General features: G+C 38.4%; 2 protein-coding genes and 1 long non-coding RNA gene across 10 annotated transcripts in view; 2 read left to right on the top strand and 1 right to left on the bottom strand.

The window, feature by feature from the left end:
- Positions 1-19,260, top strand: part of LOC309505166 — a 172,453-nt gene that overhangs the window by 70,989 nt on the left and 82,204 nt on the right. The gene's annotated exons all lie outside the window — the stretch shown is intronic.
- LOC309505016 (zinc-binding protein A33-like) lies at positions 4,206-13,085 on the bottom strand. Its single transcript, XM_082178368.1, has 6 exons — positions 11,836-13,085; positions 10,598-10,693; positions 10,217-10,447; positions 10,079-10,101; positions 9,877-9,995; positions 4,206-5,158 (listed from the first exon to the last, which is right to left on the bottom strand). The coding sequence occupies exons 1-6, from the start codon at positions 12,229-12,231 to the stop codon at positions 4,614-4,616; spliced, it is 1,410 nt and encodes a 469-aa protein (XP_082034494.1). The 5' UTR covers positions 12,232-13,085; the 3' UTR covers positions 4,206-4,613.
- Positions 13,629-18,547, top strand: LOC309505089 (uncharacterized protein). Of its 8 annotated transcripts, none has more exons than XR_014208256.1 (10): positions 13,629-14,373; positions 14,818-14,959; positions 15,081-15,899; positions 16,000-16,119; positions 16,204-16,251; positions 16,318-16,401; positions 16,622-17,780; positions 17,910-17,966; positions 18,296-18,324; positions 18,408-18,547. XR_014208256.1 is itself a non-coding variant. In XM_082178482.1 (7 exons), exons 3-7 carry the CDS (start codon positions 15,813-15,815, stop codon positions 16,661-16,663), a joined length of 381 nt encoding a protein of 126 aa, XP_082034608.1. In that variant the 5' UTR covers positions 13,629-14,373; positions 14,818-14,959; positions 15,081-15,812; the 3' UTR covers positions 16,664-18,547. The 8 variants fall into 8 exon arrangements, 1 of the variants encoding a protein (XP_082034608.1); XR_014208257.1 differs by having other exon boundaries at positions 16,622-17,630; XR_014208260.1 differs by having other exon boundaries at positions 16,622-17,502; positions 17,586-17,630; positions 17,725-17,780; positions 17,910-18,547.

The raw sequence follows: 19,260 nt of genomic DNA on the forward strand, positions 1-19,260 counted from the left end.
ATAGCCAATATAAAAGTTTAAGTAAAAGGTACAAGAAGCTATACAATAAGAAATAAAGCAAACAATTCAGTCAAATGTCCAAATGCTGCGCTCTAGTCTAACATTACAACAGTAAAGTTAAATACAAATAGCCTATAATATGAAACTAAACTTAGCCCTCAGCCAAAACGATTGACAGGGAACGAATTATATATTCACGAGACCAAAGATCGCCCGTTAGGTCTGCACAAGACGAATTATATCTCATGTTTAACCACTACCGTCGGAGTCATCGGCGAACGTCAGAAGAACTAACTTAGCCGAGGAAAGGCTCATCCAGCCGGGAAACATGAGCGCCGAGCGCCCGCTGATCGCATGGATCTCACAACCGGGGAAAAACAAATCATCTTTATAAATAAACCACAGATTTGAGTTTTAAACAACTACATTCTCGCCTGAAAAACTCTTAAAATTACATTTCGTGACACAGTAACAGTAGTATTATATTAAACTGTATATTAAAAAATGGCGCTACTTATGTTGTCATTCCCCTGGTAGCACGCGCAAGTGACGATTCTCTGTCAACCAATCAACGTTCTGCAGTGAGCCTAGCTCCACCTTTAAGTACCGTACCACTGTGCTAGGTACCCCAACGAAAGGGTACCCAAAAAGTGGTACCATTCTCAACTTTTGGCAGTGGAAACGCAAATAAAAGGGTACCTACCCGTACCGTACCGTACCGCTCGGTGGAAACGCGCCATTATAAAATGATTTCAGCAGAAGTTAGCTCACAGGAACAGTAATCTCTACAACGGTAACACTAGAAATGCATAACACATTATCTTCAGAAATGATTCAGAAAATTAATTATTCAACGCATTATTGCACAGAAGGTAACTTGAAAGATAATTATATTCATAAAGGACTGTTAAAACATCCCAAAACAGCGCCCAAACCTTGCAAAGACCTACCTCATCAATTATTCAAATACAACAGCCAATGGCAAGTCTCCAGCAGCACACCTTTCAATATGTTATTTTTGTGTTAGTACTTTTATTTATTCAAATAAAATATGCAGTTGTGTGTAAGTATATATATATAAACTAATTCTCAGCTCTTAGATTCCGTCAATTTTATTACGAAATTCCGACAAAAATACGTTTTGGCGCTTGTAAATGTGACGTGACAGATCACTGAGCGCCTCAGTTCAAGTGCACGTGAACCGATCATCTGTTACTTTTTTATAAAGTAGGCCTATACATAATATCGACCACTTAGTGTTTTTCAACCACTGAAAGAGGTCAATATATAACAGCAGGAGAACAATTATGTCACATAACGTTACATTTACCTCAGGAAAAGCCATTTAATGACCATAGCATGTTAATTGAATACAGTGCCGGCCCGAGCCTTTTGGGGGCCCTAAGCAGAATTTGATTTGGGGGCCCCCTCCCACCATGCAGAGTCACCGGTGCTTGACGATTATTGACACAATGTCACGCTGTAATGTTACATTATAAATTAATACAATGGGGTTATGTATTAATACAAAATAAATACTTAAAGGTGCATTGCGCAAGTCTCTGAGTTTTTGCAGAACTATGCCCCCTCTGGCGGCAAGCGAAACTGCTGTGCACGCTCACGGACAAAAGTTTTCTTTTTTTTATCTTACGTGGAGTTTGCGTTGGTGTTTGAAATGAACTACAAGCCGGTCTCTTAGAATCCATCTTCTACGGAGAATGGCGGCGTATACACAAACCTGCCAGACAGCCAGGTGAGCGTGCCGTGAACGCGCATGACGTCACGCCCAGTCTCAAATTCCGGCCCGAATCCCTCTTATTTATTTTACTTTACAGGATTATAGAGACAATCTCAGTGATCAGAGAAGGGCTCATTCAGCCCATCAGGCAATTGTTTAAGCATGTATGGGTTAGAAAACGGGTATTTTTAACTTGAAAAGTTGCTTAATGCACCTTTAATAAAAAATAGATAGCCTACTTTAAAAAGTTTTAACTTTTTCTTTACTCTTTTACTAACTCTTGGAAACTTCTGAAAACAAACTGTCACAAAACATATTAAAAAAATTATTTGCAAAATATCCTCCAACGTTTTGCAACACTTTGCAGTTTGAATGATGTCTTGTATGAACATGACGGAGTATGTTTTTATGTTTCCACTGTTCGATCGCGCCCGCGACTCTCTCTCACACACACACACACACACACACACACACACACACACACACAACGTATATGCCAGCTTTGTAATCTTCCACTGTGATGTTTCCAAGCACATTTTTGCGCGTGTGAAGAGGATGATTTTTTCCGTCGATATTGGAACGTGAGTGAAGTACAAAGCCTATGATAAAGAATAGTTTACCATCCAAATCCATCGCGAATGTTGAAACATTTTGATTGAGAGAGATACGTGAGCCCAACGCCGCTTACTTTCACTTTCGCTTTAAATTATTTCGTTTTGCCTTGTTTATAGTTTTTTTTTAATTATTCTTGTTCTGTTCTGAATATCATTACATTTAAAGGATAAATCATTGATCAAATCAAATTTTTGTGACATGGCTTAACATTACCGTGACTTTGCGCACAAATTGTCTATGCACGCGATGAGGTTATGAGAATGATTCAAACACTGGCAGACACAGCAGCAGTTGTAGGCAGGTATATTGATCATGAAATCAGAATTTTCTTGTCTTGAATTATTAATCCTTTCATTCATTTATATCACTTGTTTAAGTTAATTAATATGTAAAAAAAAAAAAAAAAAAAAATCGATTGGGGGCCCCGTGGTGGCGAGGGGGCCCCAAGCAGCCGCTTAGTTCGCTTATGCCTCGGGCCGGCCCTGATTGAATAGAAAAAATAGCTAGAGAGGAGATTTTGCTGAGCACTATATTACATATTTATTATATTTTTACTTATGCCATTAAATACTTATTATAACAAAAACTGCATTATATTTAATTTAATTTGTTATTTTTAACCTTTAATAATACCAGCAGATTAGGCCCTCTATGTTTACAGCATTAGGTCGAGATTATTTATTTAAATAAAATGTAAAATAAACATGTATCCAAATTAGTTGATATTGAATCAAAATCGGAATCAAATCACAAGAATGGAATTGAAATTTTTGTTTAGCAATAATAAAAACTGTATACTACCAGTACAATGTAAACATTGTAACATTGTAACGTGTTGTGTATGTGACGAAAAATGCAAAACACAAAACAAAAATAGGCTACTAGCTAAATATGGAAATGTTAAGAGAAAATAAACAGAGACGTTGAGATCATACGGTGAAGTATTTTATTTGAATAATTGAACAAAACAAGACTATTGTGGTCTATTTTAGTTCTAGCCTAATATGGGTTGTTGTTTTGGTCTGTCTCAGATCATTAAAAAAAGTGTGCCCCCCTATGAAAATTAAATGCCCCCCCATTTGGTTTGATCTGGCGACGGCCCTGCCTGACATGCACAGTGCACACTAATCGGCGCGTACGTTTTTATTTAATTATATATTTATTTATTATGATTTTTTTTTTTTTTTACTTTCAAAATGACAGAATTCAACAACAAGTTCATGACACATTTTCAAATTGTGTAAGTATAAATTTAAACACGTTTTTAAACATAACTTCTCTCGTCACTCATTTGTTTAGCCTAATTATTTGACTAGGCCTACACAAATAACAAAAAGCAGTTAATATATGAATATAGGGATAAAAGCGTCTGCTAAATGACTAAATGTAAATGTAAATGTAAAATATAGCTTTTTATTGAAGTTTGTGACTTAATTTCAGTAGGCTATATATCTGACTTCACATCCACACAAATTTTTTCTGTGGTCAAAAAGTCTTGTGTGGGGGCCCTGGAATATATATAGGCGGGACTTGTATTCAGGAAAATCACTATATTTTAATGTCGTTTTTCTAATCCTATCACCAACTAAACTAAGAGAGCCTTTAAATAACTGTAGGTGCTTAACAGGTTTTTTGTATGGTAATGGTGCCATATAGCACTTTAACCACCCCAAAGAACCGCTAAAGAACCGCTGAAGAACCAAACTGGGCTTAACAGGTTCTTTAAATGGTAGTGGTGCTATATAGCACCTTAACCACCGCAAAGAACCCCTGAAGAACCGCTGAAGAACCTTTTTTTTTTTGTGTGTAGTATTAAGTATAGTATTTTTTTTTTTTTTTTTTTTTAAGCCTTGCCAACAGAACAAAAGTCTATTAACAAAGACTGCATCATTTTATAGTTAAATGGCCCTGGGATAAAAAGAAATTGGCAGTTTTATTGGGTTTCAATGGGGACATTTTTGTCCTTAAGGTCCTGAGTGTAAATATTTTGTGTACAATGTGGAAAGGAAAGGAAAGAAGAAAATTCTAATAAAAATTACACACTTGTGCCAAAATTGATGCAGTTGGCATTAGCACAGGATTTAAAAAAATATATAATTTAAACCCTGAAAGAGACAAACATGTCCTTAAGGAAACACAAGGGTTAAATTGGTTCTAAACTTTACATTGAAGTGTGATTGATCAATGAGACCCTTTGATTACAGTGTTATTATTGAAGCATAATTTGCAAAACTGTATTAATCTAGAAGCAGAATCAGATTTAACTGTGATTTTCTGCTGTAATAAACAGTTTAACTGGTAAGATCCTCAGAGGAGAAGTTGTGCAGAGATTAAATAAGAATGGAAAGACAGTCTCTGTGAAGGATGTCCTGAATCTGCGCAGACAGTCTTTAGTTACAGGATCAGAGAATGACACTGTTCCTCTGTCATAGTCCAGCTGAACTCTCACACGCTGAAGCTTCTGTTTAACAGTAAAGACAGTGAGGCGTTTCTCTGGGGAATGTGAGATGTATTTGCTGTTTATGTAATCCACACGCCAGACATTAGACTTAAAGAAATCCTTTCCCTTCCTTTGGTTTGATGCTGTTGTTATTCCAAGACCCCAGCATGTATTGTCTCCAACCTCCACATCCCAGCAGTGTGTTCCTGAGTTAAAGCCCTCAGATCCCAGGACACATGCAAACCTGTCAAACCTCTCTGGATTATCAGGAAGTGTTTTATCTTCATCACTGAACAACACCCTGGTCAGATCAGCAGAGAGTGTGAGATGAGGATCTGCTGTGTTTGGATCCAGAGTCAACGGAGCTGCAAAGAGAATAACATCAGATTACAGGATGAGATATGATGTATTAGAAATGTAAATGTTAAAACATTTTTCTTTTGTTGAAAGAGATCATAAATCATACTATCATAACAATGGTCTCTCAGTTACAGAATGGATTGAGGATTCAGGTTTAATATCAGTATTCAATAAACACGATTGTATCCTAATATATAAACATAAACCATGAGGAATAGACTTTTCATTATGAGTTCGCTGTAGGATCTGATGATTTTCTGAAATACAGTTAATATACAAAAGGCCCGCTATGAGTCAAACATGTATATAGTTAACATGGGAACATCCCTTATTACGTCCAGTAGGTGGCAGCCTGCCCTTACTCAAGTTCTCTGCAAGTATTGCATCAGCCGTAACGAAGACTGCGTTATGAGGAAATTGATAGAATCTCCAATCAAGTGTGGACCGTTAGTGCTTGAGTACTGAGAATTTACCCTGTTCTAATTATTCCTTCTCTCTGTTTATTTAGAACCACACACATACACAGAGAACTACAGAATTGCATATTGTTTATATTGCAACCAAAGGAAGAAATCCCTTTATGCCACACCGTGCTGATTGCTGTTTCTTTATCCTAACTATTGAAGTAAACCTATATCAACCTGATTCTGTCTTCCTGAGTCGTGACTGACATCCTGTAGCGAATGCAACATATTACCACCTGATTGAGTCACAACTAACCCTTCCTAACATTATGGTCCTTCGAGCCGGATGTGATTTGCTACAGTGACAGTATGGTTGATGAGTATCAAAGAGGAACTGTTCCAGAGTATGTACGGCCAAACTGCCAGAAACGTCATCCTGCTTACTTTGACGATTTTGAAGTGGACTATGGAGGTTGTCAACCAGGTAACAAACATCCTCAGCACTTAAGCACAGCACGGTATGAGCACAGACGAGAACAGGAATCCAGTGGGAGCAAAGAAGGTATACAACAGATGGCACCTCGTACTCCACCTAGAGACATAAACCAGTCATCAGAGTCGACATCATATCCTTACCTTCCAGATTCAAGGCCACAATCCTTCGCAGCCTCACAGTATCGGACTGCTACCTGAGGCCTCTACTCCTGTCCATGAGCAATCAGCTAACGTTATGCCTGCCCCACACATCAAGCTCAAAGGTCAACTATGTACCAGTGCTCCGCCTACCTTGTATGAAAGATCTGCCACTTTTGACTTGCATGTTTCTCCTTCATATGTGGTTTCCCCTTCATATGTGGTTTCCCCAGATCCTTATTCACCACAAGCAGGGACTTCACGTTATTCCTTCAGTGGCATGAGTCGTGGTGCTAAGGACCCCAATTATCCCTTGCAGCAGCCGAGAGATTCCCTGACTGAGCCACTTAGTGCTACAGACATGATGGTTCTGATTGATAAAATGATGGGTCAGTTAAAGATCATGAAAGACGAAGTCGCGTCAAAGCATGACACCCCTAGAGGACCAACACCCAATCATCCACAGCCTTATAAAGAGCCTTACTGGTTAGAGCAACCTTCCATTATCCTAATATATAAACATAAACCATGAGGAATATACTTTTCATTATGAGTTCGCTGTAGGATCTGATGATTTTCTGAAATACAGTTAATGTACAAAAGGCCCGCTATGAGTCAAACATGTATAGTTAACATGGGAACATCACTTATTACGTCCAGTAGGTGGCAGCCTGCCCTTACTCAAGTGGAGACCCAGAAGCCTTTGAAAGGTTTGCATTACAAATTCAAGCCCTTGTAGGACTGCTGAAATCCTTAGGACCAGATGGGGATGCTGAATTGATGTGTGGGTCCCACGTAGTTCGCCTGCTGACCAAGTTGCCACCTGATTTAAGAGCTGCCTTCAGGGGACAAATGCTGCCTCATCAAGCCTCAACATTTACACTTACAGCGTTCTCCAAATGGTCGCAGTCTGAATCGTGGTGTCAGAATAGTGATTTGTGGGAAACATTCAGCTAAAAAGGGATGGACAAAGCAAAGAATTGAGAAACGCAAAGAGCAAAGGTCAAGACCAGCTACTGTACTGCATGGAGCAGGCAGTTTCACCCCAAATAGTACTTCCTCTCCAGTCAAAGCAGCCACTTCACCAGAGAGGCAGGTGAAAAGTAAAGCCTTTTTTCCCTACTGTGAGACTACAGACCATTTCCTTAGTCAGTGCCTCAAATTTCAGCAGCTCACGACTGAAAAAGTGAGAACCTGGATTCAAACAAACAAGCGCTGTTGGAAGTTTGGAAGGACACATTTAGCTGCACAGTGCAATCTGAAAAACACCTGCAATAAATGTAGAGGTAAACATTTGCTCATACTCCATGACATCAATTACAAGGAAGTCAAAGATACTGTGCCAGCATCAAGTTCCACAGCTGAAACTTTATATCTGGACAGACCTGGAACAGATAACCGGGTCCTGCTGAAAGTAGTCAGAGTTCTGTTGAGATATAAGAACTGCTATCCTTGACGATTGATCCCAACGCTCCATCTTGTTACTTTCTGCAGTCCAGCAACTGAATCTGAAAGGTGACGAGGAGGAGTTATCCATTAGAACCATCCATCAGAAAGTGTCACGTTTAAAAGGCTCAACAGTTTCGTTCAGCATATCTCCAGTGGCACAACCACATAAGACATACCATATCAAGCAAGCCTTTACTGCTGATCAGCTAGGGTTATCTCACGAATCCTACCCGATGGAGTCACTCGTAAACAAGAACAAACACCTGAAGGGTCTTCCTATCCAGTCCTTTGAGAAGATTCACCCACTCCTTCTGATTGGTGCTGATCAGCCTCATTTAATCACCCCAATCGAGCCAGTTCATCTTGGACCACCTGGCGGGCCAGCCGCCATCAAGACAAGACTGGGTTGGACACTACAGGGTCCAGCAAAGCTCCTTCTGAATCCTCTTCATCCTCAGCAGATCCTTTTCATATCGGTGTCATCCAAGCAAACGGAGCTGATGAGAAATGTTGTGAAGTTATGGGAACTGGACATTCTTCCCTACCGTAATGAAAAACTGGTCACTCGCTCCAGGGAGGATCAAACAGTCCTTGAACTCCTGAACAAAGGAACTGTCAATTGCAATGTTATTAGAGTGGGGGGAAGACTTCGACGAGCTGAGGCACTCGACATAGCAACAAAGCACCCAATTTTCCTTGATCCCAGTCATGCCCTTACCAAGCTTATAATTCAAGACTACGATCAGCAGTTGAAACATCCAGGCCCAGAGAGAGTTCTGGCTGAAATTAGAAGGAAGTTTTGGATTCTGCGTGGTAGAGAGGCCATCTGCAATCACCAATTTTGATGCACTGACTGTAGGAGATGGAGAGCCAAAACAGAAATCCCACAAATGTCAGACTTGCCTGTTGCTCGACTTCAACTATTTAAGCCTGCATTTTACTCTACTGGAAGGGATTGCTTCGGGCCCTTCTCGGTTAAGATTGGACGGAGAGTGGAGTTTTATTATTAAAATAATAAAAATCTTGAAACAAGATTATTTTCCTTACCCCACTGGCAGATAATTCTGCTTGTTTTAAGCAAAAACTCACTTAATTTTGATTAAATCCCCCTTAAAACAGGACATAATATCTTATGTCATTTTACTCATCTAGTAAATACATCTTGATTTAAGAATTTTTAGATATTTTGACTGGAAACAAGACAAAAATACTTAGTAAGAAAAGCATTTTTTGCAGTGTACTTCCTGCTATCCCTGATGACACAGAAACCTCATAATTGTAGACCATTTATCAGGGACAAATTTAGTTCCTAAATTTGGGGGCGGCTGTACAAAAGGCCCGCTATGAGTCAAACATGTATATAGTTAACATGGGAACATCCCTTATTACGTCCAGTAGGTGGCAGCCTGCCCTTACTCAAGTTCTTTGCAAGTATTGCATCAGCCGTAGCGAAGACTGCGTTATGAGGAAATTGAAAGAATCTCCGGTCAAGTGTGGACCGTTAGTGCTTGAGTACTGAGAATTTACCCTGTTCTAATTATTCCTGAGTGGTTTTAGTTGGTGTGTGTCAATGACGATATGTAAGTGCACTGTTTATTATTAATGTTTCTTTGAGAGTTTCTAGCAGCTATTCAACATTGTAATATGTGCCAATTCATCCTAATGCTAAGCTAATTATGACTGTTTGTGAAAGATGTCAATTGTATAATATTTGTCTAGCGTTAAGTGACTATTCAATCTGATTATTCTCACTGTAATAATGTAATCACTACAACTGATTACTTTATTATGAGAATTGTTGTTCTCTTTCGGTTATATTATTTTAATATATTCTGATAATATTGTTGTAATGTCCTAGCTTATGAGCATACTGTTGTACTAATTTGTGATGATACTATTGCAGTTAGTAATTATTCCTTCTCTATGTTTATTTAGAACCACACACATACACAGAGAACTACAGAATTGCATATTGTTTATATTGCAAACTGTTTCTTTATCCTAACTATTGAAGTAAACCTATATCAACCTGATTCTGTCTTCCTGAATCGTGACTGACATCCTGTAGCGAATGCAACATATTACCACCTGATTGAATCACAACTAACCCTTCCTAACAGTTCAGATTCACTTGGTAATTCAAGTGATTATTAAATATATTTCTATCAAATGTTAATGTTGTGTGTGTTTATATCTGAACTATCTTCTGCACTGGTGTCAAATCTGCCGAGACTCACTGTGTTGGACAGTTTCCAGCATCTTCTTCCAGACTCTGAACGGCAGGTTACCCAGATAACGCGACACATGAATCAAAGCTCCAGAACTCATCCGTGGATCCGGCTGTGAGATCTGGACTCTGAGGAAAGGTGTCAGGAGTCAGAACTGCAGTGAATTTGAGTTCAGATCCACTGAGAGAAGAGATACGAGCAGCTCACTCACCTTTTCATTGAGGTGTTAAAGCTCTGGAAAATAGAGTTTCAAAACATTTTAATATCTTATCAAACACTCTCATTGTCAATGAGTCTCTCTATACAAGTTGTTTTATACACAAAGAATGAAGCCAGATTGATTTGTCACCTTTAGAAACGAGACGTCATTGTCTTTCATCATCTCCTCCATGTCTCTGATTGTGTGTGAAAGTGCTGAGATGTGTGTGTTCATCTCCTCCAGCTTCTCCTTCATCCTCTGCTTCTTCTCCTCCTCTTCCTCTCTCAGTGCAGTGATTGTAGCTTCTTCTTCGTCTCTGAGAAACTGATGAAGCTTCTCAAACTCTTCTTTAATCTGACGCTCTGTGTGCTCAGCTTGAGACTGAAATCAAATCACATTCACTTCAATCATCTCAATCAACACAAATCTCGGATACCCGACATATAACGGATCCAGAAGCAGAAGCTGCTCGTCATTTACAGAAATAATCAACTAATGTAATGAAAATGACTCTTGATTCTGTTTCCTCACATTGATGTGTTGAGCTGTTTTCTCAAACTCTCCTTTCTTCTTTTCATTGTGTTGAAGTTTCTGATGTAAGGACTTCAGTGCTGTATTGAGCTCCTCCTAGAATTGAACAAAAATGCATGAAACACCAGATTACAGTGAAGAGAAGAAAATACAGTGATATGATCATACAATTCTGTGCAAAAGTATTTACTCTCCCACCCTGATTCTGTTTTTGTGTAAATCTCATACTAAATTGATTCAGAAATTAAAACTTACCATAAAACAAAGGCAACCTGAGTGAACACAAAGTACAGTTTGTAAATGACAATGCTATTGAATGAAGCAAAAAAAGTTATCCAATACTAACTGTGCCTGCGTGATAATGTATTTGGCCCCATAGTTACTAATTCCTAAAATCTCTGAAACTGTATTTATAATGTTGTTCAGCTGGACTAAACACAGCCAGTCCTGATCACTGCAGCCCTGTTCAATCAAATAAACACTTAAATAGGACTTTTTCAACAGCATGAAGTTGGTTAAAAGGTCTTAAACAGTAACACACTATTGACAAAGGTGAAAGAAACTTGAGGAATAATGATGAAGACGGCGATTGAAATACATCCGTCTGTGATGGATTACAAAGCTAATTCAAAGGCTCTTGGACTCAAAGAACCACAGCGAGAGCCATTATATCCAAATGGAAAAAATTCGGCACAGTAGCAAACCTTCCCAGAAGTGGCTCAAAGTCACCAAACGGCCAAGAACAACATTGTAAGAACTGCATTTTCTTATTTTCTATCAGAAAATGCTTAAGCACAATATCCTATCTTTAGTCTGCAAACTGAAGCTCAAGCAACAAGACAATGATTCAAAGAATAGTAAGTAAATCCACCTCTGAACGGCTCAAAAAAGTACAATTAGCACGAGTTGACTTGAAACCAATTGAGATGATGTGGCAGGACCTTAAACAGGGAGTTCATGCTTGAAAACCCTCCAGTGAGGCTGAACTAAAGTTGTCCGCTCAATTGTGCAGTTTTTTTGCAAAATAATGATATCTATGAAAAAGGCTCCACTATTTAGTATGAGACAAAAAAAAACAAACATAAGAAATCAGGATGGGCAAATACTTTTACAGCACAGCAAATGTCATATAAAGTTGAGTAAAATGACATTGAAATAGTAATGCATGAATGTGATGATATCTATGTTTATGACTAATTATTGTTCTTTACATGTGAAACAAGAAACATTTGTCTTACCTTATATAATGAAACCACTTTACTAATGGGTCTGAATTTATGATTGTTATGTTTTTGTGAAATAATACACACTAAACACACCGGCTGTTTGTCCTCCAGACAGAAGAGTTTGAGTTTCTCACTGTGTAAACTGCAGATCTCCTCAGATCCTGATGAACGTTTCTCATTTCTCTCCTTCAGGAACGACTCACACAAGTTTTTTAATGTGAGATTAACTGGAGGATCATCTCTTGAGGATCTCCTCCTGCAGACAGGACACTCCTGAGTTTTCTTAGTTTTCCAGAACTGTTGTAGACACTCTTTACAAATACTGTGACTACAGGACAGAAAAACAGGAACCTTGAAGATTTCACAGCAAACAGGACAAATATAATCATCTTCAGCTGCTGAAGCCATTTTCACCGTTTGAGTTGCAATGAGAATCAAAGATCTGCTGTCTGGTCAGAAATGAACTTCACAAAAGTCCTTCTGTAAAGTTTTTCTCTTTGTTCTCCATTGATTGATTATTCTTTATTGCTTTTGTTGAAACAAAGTCGGTGTGACAGAAAGGAGAAATAACAAGTCAGTCTCTTCCTGGTTAGTGTTGTAAGAGGGAGGAGTTTATGATCACCTTTGGGTGTGTACAAACAGGTCAAACAGGAACGTAAGAATTTCTTCAGGTAAAATGTATTCAAAATGGACCTGCATTGAAATGTTAAAAAATATTGCTGTAAAACTTTGAATAAAACACAAAAGAACAATTAAAATACAAAACCATTAATTATAAACGACCTCAGAATGCTTATACATGCTTTATTTATTGCTCTTTATTTGTCAGAGAGTTTCTCCAGGTCTGTCATGATCAAATAAAATAAAATTTTCTTTATGTAGCACATAAAAACAACAGTAGTTGGCCATTGTGCTGTACAACAGAATAAATATCTCTCTCAAAAAAAACAAAAAAGAGCACAAGGGGAGTTTACATCAAAAAGACTAGTGATGGGGACGAGACCGCCTATGCCGAGTCCGAGTCAAGACCGAGTCTTTGAAGGGTCGAGTCCGAGTCGAGACCGAGTCCGTTGGTTTTCAAATTCAGTCTAGTCCGAATCAAGACCGAGTCTTTGAGGAAGCAAGTCCAAGTCGAGACCGAGTCTTTAGGAGTCAAGACCAAGACCATAAAAACATGTCAGTTTTCATATTCATGATTTAATATCACCCCAGTTAATAATCAACAGTTAGGCCTGCAGACTAAGCTAGATTGGGAATTGTTTAGAGGAGCAGTCTTAACGTCTTAATATGGACTATGCTTTTACTATCATTAAAAAATAAAACTACCACATGCATCATCTTCTGCCTATTTTTCTAAACTGCTTCAACAGTGCTGCTCTGTCATCAACATGTTAAGCCCACCCTGACTTTTTTAATCATAGTTAGGACATGCAGAGCAAATTACATTTTCTAGTGGTATGTATTCTAGTGGACTAGTGATGGGGACGAGACCGCCTGTGCCGAGTCCGAGTCAAGACCAAGTCTTTGAAGGGTCTAGTCCGAGTCAAGACCGAGTCTTTGAAGGAACAAGTCCGAGTCGAGTCCGAGAAAGCAGAAAACGGTCCCGAGACCGGACTCGAGTACTACATCACTAAAAAACACCAATCATAAAATTCAACATTAATGTTCTGTCATGCTCAAATCTTTGTCAGTGTAATGGGCAGGAATAAAGATCTGAGTGACTTTGACAAGGGCCAGATTGTTATGGCGAGGTGACTGGCTCAGAGTATCTCTGAAACTCAAGGTTTGTGTGTCGCTCCCGGTCAGCAGTGATGAGGATTTACCAACAGTGTCCGAGCCGGGGACAAGGTGTTGGACACCCAAGACTCATCGATGGACGAGGGCAATGAAGGCTATCCCGTCTGGTCCGAGCCAACAGAAGCTCTAGTGTGGCATAAGTCACACACAACTTTAATGATGTTATGGGAAGAAGAAGTAGTTTTATTTATATAGCGCCTTTCCATCGCTCAAGGTCGCTTTACATGGGAGGAATGTGTCACTCACAACACACAGTGCATCACATTCTGCTGCGTATGGGGCCAAAGACCAATCAGAGTGCCTATGATGACCCCTGTCCACCTTCAAAAGAGTCTACAATGTGTATGAACATAATTCATGTGCCTGGGAAGCAGCTGATCACAGCAGATGTGATGTCAGGAGCTCCTGTTAAGTGGACTGATAACTTTAGTGATGGCATAAGGCCCAATGAAACGGGGAGCCAAATTCCGAGTGGGCGCCTGAAGGGGTAAATTGCTTGTGGAGAGCCAAACTCTCTGTCCACACACATACCTGGGAGCTTTGGACCGGCGACGGTTGGCGATACGACGGGTGCGTTCCCTGGTCCGGCAAAGAGCTGACCTCACCCTCCTCCAAGTGCGACGGCAGCGCAGTATAAAGGCCTGGACCGAGGGAACGGCGGCATCGGGTTCCTGAGAGGGAAACAGAGGCGGGTGGTAGCCCAGATAACAAGAAAATGGGGACAGGCTTATTGATGAGCTTATGTCACTGAAGGTGAGGTGTTGTCTTGTTTACCTTTTTTTTATTACATGGCTTGGTTGAATTCTAATGTAGAATGCGGTCTGTTATTTCTTGATAACAGACGCTGCTAAGTATAACACACTGTTGCCATGAAAAACAGAGCGTTGCTATGGACGCAGGATTCTAACCGTAGAGACGGAACAGACTATTTTCTTTAGCGGAAGCAATACAATCGTTTTTAAATCAATAAACTCCTTTTTAAATCAATATTTTGTGTCAAATTATTGATGTATTTGGTAGGTAGCCATGTAATAAGCGGGATAATGTAGTGCGAGGCGGTTGTTATAGCGAATACAACCCCGACAGGCTGATCAGGACCCCGACGCAAAGCGGAGCATTATCCCTTACATGACAGTATTCTATTGTCATTGTTTATTTCAAATAAATAGTGAGTGTTTTTTCATTTTTTTTTCATAGGTGGCTGCTGTCCGACGGCTATGTGCATCTTTTGGGTTATATACCAAGGGTTCAAAGATGGACCTCATAATGAGACTGAGAAGTGAAATGCAAAGCAGATCATCATATGACAAAATTGTTCAAAAGGTTTGGGGTGCATCAGGTTTGTATGCACTGATATATCTTAATTTATAATAGAAAACATGAACATAGATTTCTTTATTTCTTTAATGATTACAGCACTTAAAGTAAAAAATAATAATGTTAATCAATCTATCACTTAGGTGGCTGGGCAGTTGTTATGTGTCGTTAACAGCATTAAAGTCCTGGTGAGGGCTTAAAGTCCAAGGGACTTCACTGACATTTTGCTGTCCTGGAAACACCTTCCCAACATAACCACTTTGAAAGAGGACTTTCCTCTCATGCAGATCTCCGTAATCCAAACACGATTCCTTTCAGCCCACATGAAAGTCGGCTTTTGGAGCCAAATGATACCAATATTGCAGCAGCAGAAGAGGGAAGACTTCAAATTTCATTGAAATGGCTCAAAGAGAAGAAAATGCCTGCTGATGTGAATGGGCATCCATTAACTGGCTCATCTGATCACTATGTACTTTCTGACAGATTCCATGAAAACAACACAAAGGATCCCCGTGATAAACTTCGTAAAATACAGCTTGTGCCTGAATTGGCTGGAAGAGTTCATTCTCAGTGTGCGGAGCAGTTGTTTTCTCAAATGAGAAAAAAACAATTACTTTTAAATGTTATGAAGCCAACAAACCACGTGTTCCTTATGTGAAACCTGTTGCACCATGTTGCAATAGACACTAGGTTTGCTGAACAGCTTACCAAGGCTGTTGGTTGCATTCAGGTTGTCCTGGACAAGCATGGCCAAGCAGTTGTAATGTCATTATCACATTTATTGGCTTTTCCAGAAATGTTATTTGGCACTGGTGTTAGATGACACTCACATGCTTTATTGCTAGGGACTTTAAGTAAAAGCACAGTTGAAATGGATGATGAGCCAAGTACAGACTGTGACATGGCTGAAGGATGTAATGCCCAACAAGACCAGCTGGGAGCAACCATTCAGCGAAGAAAAGGTGCTTGCTCTATGAAAGTTGAAATCTTATAAGCTGAGGAATGAGTAGCCTCAAACATTTTGTAATGAATGTTGATATTTATTTATTTTTTTATAAATAGCTCACACGTGTTTTAGACCCAGAGCAAAATGGGAGTGAACATGTGGCACGTGTTTATTCTACAACCCTGATGCGAACAGAGTTTCAGACCTTGGGATTGCAACGCAGTGTGGAGGCAACAGTTAGGATCATCTTAATTTTCTTTGATCAAATTTACTTTTCAAAATGTTTCCTGTTTTTAAGTGAAGCTGCGGTATCTTAACAGATTCTGAATTGCTGTTTCAAGAAAATTGAAGACCTCAGCAAATTGCAGGTAAAATTTATTTTTTTAAAAATGCAAAAGGCTTTTATGAAGAAACGTGTATGTTTCTGTTATTAGGGCATCCCAGTCTGGATGTCTAACAGCTATGTGAATTCAACGCTGATTCCCCCACTTTGTGCAGATCCCACGTTACATATCCCTGTAAGCAATCATATTTCAACAGTGTAATATTTTAGTTATGATTTGTTGATGTTTATCATACATACTTTGGATTTCATTGACTGTTTCGATGTATTACTGCTATTGACATTTTATATGTTGCATATGAGATGTTGTAAGCATTCTTTCAAAGCAGCCAAAAAGATTTCACAGAGCAAAATAAACATTATACACCATTTTGTATTATATTTATTTCTGATAGGTTGATGTTTCTGCAAAAGGCTGCATTCTATTTCCATCGTGACGCATGTCACACTGGATGCTTTGAGTAAGACATCAAGACATTTTGATGTTAAATTGATTTCTGTATTTTGTGTTTTTAACAACCATTTTCAGATTTTGTGTCCAAAGCTGAAACAGGTGTTTTTTTTCTTGATTCTCTCTGCACGAGTGGTTTGAGTGATGGAAGATACAGTCAAGTGTACAGGTCTTTTACATAGCTCAGTAGTTCATGTTCAGAAGTTCCAGTTGAACAGTTCTTGTTCAGATGTTCTCAGCGGCTGTATGGTGGTTCATTTCTAAACCATTCAGCATTTTTCTTTTTTTCTTTTTTTTTCTTGTGGGAATGATGTCTGATGATTATTAAAACATATGAGGTCATTTAAGTTTATTAAAGTTGAAAGCACCCAAACACTTATAACCAATCAACAGTAAGGGGCGTACACAATCAGAATGGGGGACTGTGTTGTATAGTGTGTTCATGAGTTTGACAGTAGAGCTATAAAGATAGGGGTGAGATACCTTTTAAGTAGGGGTGTGTTTTGTTGATTTAAAATTTCAACATAATTTCTCGGAAATCACTTACTGCATCTTTAAATGTGAATTTAAACAATGTGAATTATAAGCATCATTTTATGGTCGCTTATTTGGGTATATTTTAATAGGAGGGTTGCTCAGACCTCCTGTAAGGATCTTCCAGTAAGTTTATGAATCATCACTTATTCTTCTAGCACACAATTCAATGAATTACTGTCTTGCTTATTTGCTTTTTTCCTTACTCCATTTCTTTCTTTGCTTGCAAACCTTACCCAGGAGATTTCAATGCAGCATTCCTCCAATAATTGTGGAGTCTTTGTGCTCATGGTGAGTTTTTATATGACAGTAACAGCAGTTTCATTTAGAAACCAAATAAAAAGAGGTCTAAACAAGTAGCCTTTGAGTTTCAGTATGGCCTGTACATTGCTCTGGATGTGGCTTTTGACTTTTCAGAGGTGAGTTTTCAGATCTTTGTTCTACACATTTGTTTTGCAAGCCAGTATAAAAACAGATTTTTTAACATTGTAGTAATGGCTGCTTTCTTCCAAGGCTAATATGTCAAGAATAAGGAAGTGGTGGTGTGTACTGCTGCTTGAAGGCTCAGGGTAATTTCTAATTCTAATAGAAATTTAAAGTAATGACATTTAGCAAATCTCTCTCTCTCTCTCTCTCTCTCTCTCTCTCTCTCTCTCTCTCTCTCTCTCTCTCTCTCTCTCTCTCTCTCTCTCCTACAGATCGGAAAAGGCACAGAAAAGATGCTCAGGTTGAAGGCCTGTGTGAAGTCAAATCTGGTATGTTAAACAGTTTAAAATATAAAACATGTAATAAATATATTAAAAACATGGCCAGTGAAAATTATGAGAATGAAAACACATTAGGGCTTAAATGACTTACCCATAATGATTGAAAAAGAAATCAAATCAGCAGTTTCTTGGAAATTGAAATGTTACTTTGATCACATGTACAAACGTTTTTTTTAATGCACATATAAAAACTTAGTGAATGTGGAATTTGTAGTTGTAATTTCATAGATATAAACAATACTACCAATTGTCATTTACAATTTTAGAAAGATGTACGTATGCTTTGCATTCTTTTTTTTTCCTTCTTTTTTTTCCAGCCATGGACCTAACAGGAGGCCTTGCTGATGTATGGTTGAATATTAATTTATTTATTTTTTACTATTTTTGGAGTAATGTAATATTTAATATTTTTTCCATGTTTTTTTCCAGCTACCACCAGAGGTGCTCAGACACATTCTTCTAGATGTTGTTTATGAAGGAGACAAAGCATTTCACACTCTGTCAATAGTGTGCAGAAAGTTTAATGAAATCATCAACCATCCAGGTTTTCTATAAAAATAAAAAATAAACTCACTTTGCCTTGCCTGGGTATGTATATGTATTACTTTTATGAAATGAACAAATTAAGCTAATATATTCAATTCAGTTTTTTTGCGTTAATTCAGGGGTTTTTTCCCACTTTGTAGGTATCGTTGACTGGAAGTCTGTCAGTCCAGATGTGAGGAAAGAATACAGGGTGGAGTTTAAGCTCACCAAGTGTGATGCCTATGGATTCATCTACAAAAACACCACTGGATATTCCGGCAATGGAAAGAAGGGGGTCTTCACTGCGTTCTGTTCAGACAAAGAGTTTGATGGCTTCTGTTCTATGGACTGCTACTACAGTATGAATGAGTGAAGGAATGTGTTTTCTTTGTGTTTTGACTCTGAACACAAGCCATTGATGACAGAAATTCACTTGACATTTCAAAAAATGAATTGTTGAAAAATGACAACTGAAAACTGAATAAATGTTTTTTGGATAAAATGGTTTCTGTTTTGCTAAATTGGTAAATGTCACATATATTTTTGTCTTTATCCAGCAAACATTGTTTTTTTGGTTCATATGCACTTTTAAATTAAAGTATAAAACTAGTGTGACTCTAATAGTGTCAGGAGACATTTTTATCTTTAAAATCATAATTTAATTCGTTTTTAATTATTTATTTTAATGATTGATCCACTATAAGCCCTAAAAAAAAAAAGTTGCGGTGGTGATGACGTCATGTAACTCGCGCCATAC

The sequence above is a fragment of the Leuciscus leuciscus genome (genome assembly GCF_965113295.1).
Source record: "Leuciscus leuciscus genome assembly, chromosome: 8".
Lineage (NCBI taxonomy): Eukaryota > Metazoa > Chordata > Actinopteri > Cypriniformes > Leuciscidae > Leuciscus > Leuciscus leuciscus.

What these genes read in the sequence shown, in the direction of transcription:
- LOC309505016 (XM_082178368.1), bottom strand. Translation starts at nt 12,231, where the DNA reads ATGGCTTCAGCAGCTGAAGATGATTATATTTGTCCTGTTTGCTGTGAA. An exon ending in ATGACGTCTCGTTTCTAAAG is followed by an intron (nt 10,102 to 10,216) that starts GTGACAAATCAA and finishes TCTATTTTCCAG; the next exon opens with AGCTTTAACACCTCAATGAA. An exon ending in TTTAACACCTCAATGAAAAG is followed by an intron (nt 9,996 to 10,078) that starts GTGAGTGAGCTG and finishes ACCTTTCCTCAG; the next exon opens with AGTCCAGATCTCACAGCCGG.
- LOC309505089 (XM_082178482.1), top strand. Translation starts at nt 15,813, where the DNA reads ATGATGAGCCAAGTACAGACTGTGACATGGCTGAAGGATGTAATGCCC. An exon ending in AAGACCTCAGCAAATTGCAG is followed by an intron (nt 16,252 to 16,317) that starts GTAAAATTTATT and finishes TTCTGTTATTAG; the next exon opens with GGCATCCCAGTCTGGATGTC. An exon ending in ATCCCACGTTACATATCCCT is followed by an intron (nt 16,402 to 16,621) that starts GTAAGCAATCAT and finishes TATTTCTGATAG; the next exon opens with GTTGATGTTTCTGCAAAAGG.